The sequence below is a fragment of the Mus pahari genome, chromosome 2 (assembly GCF_900095145.1).
Source record: "Mus pahari chromosome 2, PAHARI_EIJ_v1.1, whole genome shotgun sequence".
NCBI lineage: Eukaryota > Metazoa > Chordata > Mammalia > Rodentia > Muridae > Mus > Mus pahari.
In genome coordinates, this window is record NC_034591.1 from 54,261,832 (window position 1) to 54,268,353 (window position 6,522).

The 6,522-nt window shown below is 38.3% G+C and overlaps 1 protein-coding gene across 1 annotated transcript in view; it reads left to right on the forward strand.

Annotated features, from left to right (window-relative positions):
* LOC110316594 (cytosolic carboxypeptidase 3) overlaps nucleotides 1-6,522 on the forward strand; it is a 55,476-nt gene that overhangs the window by 43,054 nt on the left and 5,900 nt on the right. Inside the window, exon 13 of the mRNA XM_021190998.2 lies at nucleotides 2,196-2,424. Coding sequence (XP_021046657.1) covers nucleotides 2,196-2,424 — 229 coding nt within the window. The remainder of the gene's footprint in view (nucleotides 1-2,195; nucleotides 2,425-6,522) is intronic.

A 6,522-nucleotide genomic window follows, 5' to 3' on the forward strand; every position in this document is an offset into this window, starting at 1 on the left:
GCCTGCCTCTGCCTCCCGAGTGCTGGGATTAAAGGCGTGCGCCACCACGCCCGGCTCAAGACTTCTCCATTTTATTACCCTGGTTCCTGAGTATTTCTTCTCACCTTACCATACTGATAATCCCTCCTCCTGAATTCTATATCTTAGGCAGTATATGCCCATTATCTTTTTATTTAAGTAACATCCTAATCGTCTGAATCTCTGTAAGGCAAAGGACACTATCAATAGGACGGAATGGCAGGCTACAGATTGGGAAAAGATCTGAACTAAGCCTGCATCCAACAGAAGGTCAATGATTCTTCCAAGTCAATGCACTGAAAATGTGTCCATACTGTGCCTAATGATTCTACTCACTCAATCCACACCCTTCTGCTTTAATTCAGACAGTCTTTGTCCATGTCCCTGAATTCCTTCATTTACCTCCTAGCCTGTCCCCCAAACTCTCATCTCAGTTTTCTTTATCCTATCATTCTGCAGCATAATTTTAAAAAGGCAAACCAATTATACAACTTTCTTGCAAAAATCTCAATGTCCTGAGCTGTTCAATTCCAGCCATATGTATTAATCACAAAGCATTACTGTTTAGAGACGACATTGAAAATGTTATTACAAGCGAACTTCTAGTTTTGAGCAGCTTTATCACACTTAACTCACATATGAGCCACTCTAAAGCAAATTTGTGATTTTCTGAATGTGCCATGTTAGTCGACTACTTAGATCCGGTCTTCTTAAACTTTCCATTCATGGCCCCTTTCTCCTGAGAAACATTTACATCATCCCAGTTATATAAAGTAGACACAACACTCTAAAGTTATAGATAATAAACTATAATGAAATTTATTTATACACAATTTTAGTGTACATGAAATATTACCATTTATTAAAGATGAAAATACTGTTTGGGGGGAATGCTCAGTCAGTAAAGTAATTGTCTTGCAAGGACAAGTCCCTGAGTTAGAATCCCAGTACCCAGAAGCCAGGCATGGTGTTACACATTTGTAATGCCAGTGGAGGAGGCAAAGAAAGACAAGTGTCTATGGCTGAACAGCTAGCTAGCCTAGATGCCGGGTGAATCCCAAGCCTGAAAAAGACCCTTTCCAAAAATGAAGAAGAAAGAAGAAAGAAAAGAAGGAAGAGGAAGAGGAAGAAAAGGAGTGATATTCAAAGTTGTCCTCATACCTATAGTCATGCACACATGCACCTGCACACACATGTGTATCTAAATACACAGATGCTATAATTATTATTTCACAATAATGAGATGGATGTGTGTTTTGCCTGATATAATGTAACCCAAAGATATACTAGATACTTATCTGTGAGGAATAATGGTAGGAAAATATTACAAGTTTATTTTCATAGTTAAATTAATCTAGCCCAGAAAACCTTGTATGTACACTAATTTGTAACAGGCGATGGTTTTGAATCTAAAGTGTTTCAGGCAGAGTTGGCTGCTGCCCGGCATGCTGGCATGCACAGTGCAAACTGCACATGTTCAGTGTTCAGAACCAAGAGTGTGGCAAAGGCACACAGCGTAACACTTGTGAGTGGTTGCAGGACAACTCAGATGCGTTTGCACATTTAAGTTTTAAATGTTATTGCACTCTAATATAATTAACATTCTTTCCGTATCTAATGTAATGAGGGAATTTCTAGCATGCTCTCAATCTCCCCTAACTCATCAGATCAGAAACTTTGCAAATACCACTAATTCGTGTCTTACTCTTTTATCCTAATCCAGTTCTATAGAGAGCCCTAGACCTCCACAGGACCTCCACCTCTCTTGTACCCTTCTAACTACCTTCACAACCATACTCTCAGCCACCAGCCTCGCAAATTGCTTCAGTAGTCTTACAAGAGAGCTGTGCTTGTCCACCATCACCCTGTTCAGGCCATTCTCAGCTCGGCACCCAGCATGATCTTGTTTACAAACCTCTCACGCTGTATTTACAAACCTCCCACACTGTGTTTACAAACCTCTCATGCTGTGGTCACCTCCGTTCCAAACCCTCCAGCTCATACTTCGCTTCTCAACCCTGCGATGGCCTAGGACAGTGGTTCTCAACCTGGGGGTTACTGCATATCTGACTTGTTTTCTCCCTTGGTGTGGAATTGGGCTTAATGCAAGATTGATAAATGAATATAATCATATGTCTAGATATATGTCCGAATAAATATTTGTGGTTGCTCCCTAGAGTCACATCACCAATTGAAAAGCAAAGCAAAAAGATGCTCGTCTTTCCAAAGCAAGAGGACTGGCACGAATTGGACAGATGATGAGAAACGAATTTACAGGGATAAAAGAATAGCTCGAACTCAGGAAATATTACAGTATTTACTTCCTATCGTGGAGTCCTCTCAAAACAGGAAATCTACTCAAATGAACAATCTTATCAATCCAATAGCCAACTTGCAACAACCTCAGTAAGTCAATGGTGTTCCTCATGTTTACCTGTGTAGTACTGGCGATCAAGCCCAGGCCCTTGTGTATGCTATGCAAATGTTCTACCTCCAAGCTACCTCCTAGCCCATCCCTTACTATTTAATACAGTTTTATAAGGAAGCACAGCTTGTTAGGTCATTAGACAAATATAGGCTCTTTAAAACTGCATACACTACATCACAAAGCCAAGGTCATAATTATATACCAAGTGTGTAAAGGAATGAGTTATCAAGCATTATTTGAATTATTACTTGTATAAAATACTTTAGTTTGTATCTATGAAGAAAGTAGCATAAATAAGCTGTAACTATAGCATAACTTGCCAATTTTCAGATATTTTAAAATCTTACACTCCTGGGGAAGGGGAGCAGGATTACAATAATTAACCTTGGCTACTTCAGTTATTTTGTACTCACTGGAAGGCAAATATATTTATTCATTTATATATATATATATCCCTGACTGTCCTGGAACTCACTCTGTAGACCAGGCTGGCCTAGAACTCAGAAATCCGCCTGCCTCTGCCTCCAAGTTCTGGGATTAAAGGTGTGCGCCACCACTGCCTGGCAAGATTATTTCTTTTAAAGATGAAAAACAGAACTACCTCCAAGCATAAAAGAAAACTACATAAATAAAAGATAATCAAGCCATATTATCTTTACTTATATGAAAATAGTAAATATAATAGTATTATTGACAACTTTTATACTTTTTAAAGTCTTTTTTAATTTTTAAAGATTTATTTATTTTATTATGTACATGTATTATGTATTTATTAAGTACACTGTTGCTGATTTCAGACACCCCAGAAGAGGGCATCAGATCGCATTACGGATGGTTGTGAGCCACCATGTGGTTGCTGGGATTTGAACTCAGGACCTTTGGAAGAACAGTCAGTGCTCTTAACTGCTGAGCCATCTCTCCAGCCCCTAGAGTATACTTTTCAAATGCTAGATATTTTTCTAACTTATATATGTATGACCAATGGGAACCCATATTTACAGTTTCCACATCGACGGATCTAACTAATCTCAACTGTAAATATATTTCTAGAGCGTGCTTGATTGAACCTGCAGATACTAAGGACAGTCTGAGCACCTTGCAATTTTATATATGACAAGATTAAGATGCAAAGACATTAAACAACTTTTCCAAAGCCCCACAATAGGTAGAAGAATTTGGATTCAAACTCTTTGAAAATCTTTGTTACCAAAGTCCTAACTACATGCCTACAAATTAACTGGAAAATTGTGGAGATTTTAATGGGAAAATAGGCAAAGATTATAACCAAGTAACTCACAAATATTCAAAATGTTCACTCTTGCTAAATGAGAAATTAAAGCTAAAGCAATGATGTAGTGTTTATTTAATTTTTATTTGATTTTTTGCTGCTTAGTAGAATCTATCCACTGAGGGTGACACAAATTGGGAGTTTGTGAAAGGAATTTCAACACTATAAATGAAAACTCCTGCCTTCACACTGTTCTTCCCTCTTCTTCCTCATCCTTTCTGTGGTGTTTGTAGTTGAGCCAGGGCCCTTCCGCATGCTCCTAAAGCCCCAGGTCACACCACTCACCTTGACTAAAGCAAATCCCACTGTGGAAGTTGATCTAAGGAAAAAACTAAATAAGAAACAGAGTCATATGTAATGTTCATTTCAGTATTGCTTATAGGAGTTAAAAACTAAAGAACATAGATGTTCAAGAATAGAAAATTCCTTAAATTATGAAATATTATATAGTACTTCCAGATGGCAAGTGACTATTAGTTAATAGGAAATGATGTTCACCATGTATGTGCATAACATGGGCTATATACCACTTTGACTTAGGTGATTACATTTACATGTATGTATGCATTATACACACTCAAATAGAATGAAGAAGAAAACTTTAGAAGCTCATATCCTCAAGAGCTATTACCTCTGAACAGGTAAAGTACTGGGTCAGGAAGGTCCTCTGCGTGATGTTTATCCCTTTACTGCATAATCATCATCATACATGAGACAGGCAGTTAGTCGTAGTTTCTAGCAGAGGGCTGTAGCTGTCATGGGGAAGGCACTGCTTGTCAGGAATTGAGTTTAAACTAAAATATGAAAAAAGTCATGTGAATGTAGGCAGGCAAACGAGACACAGAGGATGATAATATCAACAAAATTATGAATCAGGGAGCTAGAGAACGGCTGCGTGATTAAGAGGGCAGAGTTCCCACAGTGGACTGAAGTTCAGTTCTCAGCACACACATGGTGGCTCACAGTTGCTCACAATCTAGCTCCAAGAAATTGAAGACTCTCTTCCGGTGTCCACAGACACGTTTCTACACATAACATGTAATAAAATAAGATCTTATAAGATGTAAATAAGAGACTTATAATAAGAAAGTTTGCATGTTTTAATCAATAATAAATTGTCATATTAAGAACTAGGAACTCTGTTTACTTTGTTCTATTCTAGTTTGTTTGGAGTTTTATTGACATGTTTGCTTTCTAAAAAGAGAGTTGAGTGGGAGGGAGGTGGGGAGAGATGAGGAAGGGGCACTTACCAGAATTACTCTATGAAAAATTATTCTCAAGAAAAAAGAATTAGGAATATCTAAAAATTTATTTTTAAAAGATAATTTCAAAATACAAAGATGTCTATAGAATTAGTATTTCCTGGCTCAGTCATGATGGAAATACTTCAGTGAACACAATTAAAATAAATAAAAATAAAAAACTTAGTGGAGAAGAGAAAAGGTGCAAAGATAGTGCGGTGAGAAAAGAGAGGAGAGAGAGAAAAGGAGGAGAGATGAAAAAGAGGGAAGGGAAAAAAGAGGTGAGACCAAGGAGAGAAAGACAAGAAAGAAGAGGGCTGGGAAAGGAAAAGAGAAGAGGGAAGGAGATGAAAGAGAGAGAGGAGAGATGATAAAAGAAAGAAGGAGAAAGCAAAAGGAAAGAAATGGCGGAGGGAGAGAAATTAAAAGTATATTAAAAGTAGTCAAGCGACATCTATAAAATTGAAAAGTACGTCGCTGGAAAAGAGTTCATCTGCCCGTACAGCAGCGTAACAAAAGGAGCCCATGGCTTGAGAGAGAGGTTACTCGGCCGACCAGCAGAGACAAGGAGACTAAATACAGTCTGCTGTTCATGTCAGAGTTCCAGAAGGATGGATGAAATATGATAGACATGAAATGGAATTCAAAGAAATAATTGTTGAAATGCTTGAAATTTGGCAAAAAGACTTAAACTTCGATCAGTAACCTCAGCAAATCACCAAGAGGATATTAGTGAGATACCAGATTTTGCCTACAGAAAACAAGTAATGAAATCAGCCAAAGGGGACCTGCACCTTTTTTTTTTTTTTTTTTTTTTGGTTTTTTTCGAGACAGGGTTTCTCTGTATAGCCCTGGCTGTCCTGGAACTCACTTGGTAGAGGGGACCTGCACCTTTACTGCAGGAGAGCAGTCTCAACCTAGGCGGGCAGGGAGGATTGGCTCCGTGCTGTCAACTGTGGGAAAGGAACTGTCAGACTAATAGTCAGTGTCCAGTGAAAGACCAAGCCAGTAAACAATTACATGAAGAAAACTAAGGGACTTCTGACCACAAGACTACCCCAAAAGAATTTCTTCATAAGCAAATGAATTATAAAAGAAATATCAAGAAAGAAAAACTATGATAAGCAGAAATACAGGTAAATATTGTGTTTATAAATTATACTTGATTGTTAAGACAAAAGTTGTATAACACTGATGTTTTTAAAGGAAACATTTAGGGCACTTATAAATGTGAGGTGATAGATACAGAGGGGAGGAAGGTTTCTGAGTCTCCCTTGAACTAGGTCAGACAACACTGGGCCAGCACTCCATTATGATATCCTGCATATGCAGTACATACTAACCTTTCAAAAGCTATTCAAAGAGGTACATTCAGGAGCACTGCAGAGAACTGTGTATGGGGGCCAGCCTGTAATCCTAGCACACAAAAGGGTCTGGCAGGAAGATTGTGAGTTTGAGGTCAGCTTGAGAAACATAGCAAGACGCTGTCAAAGAAAGAAAGGAGAGAGAGAGAGAGAGAGAGAGAGAGAGAGAGAGAGAGAGAGAGA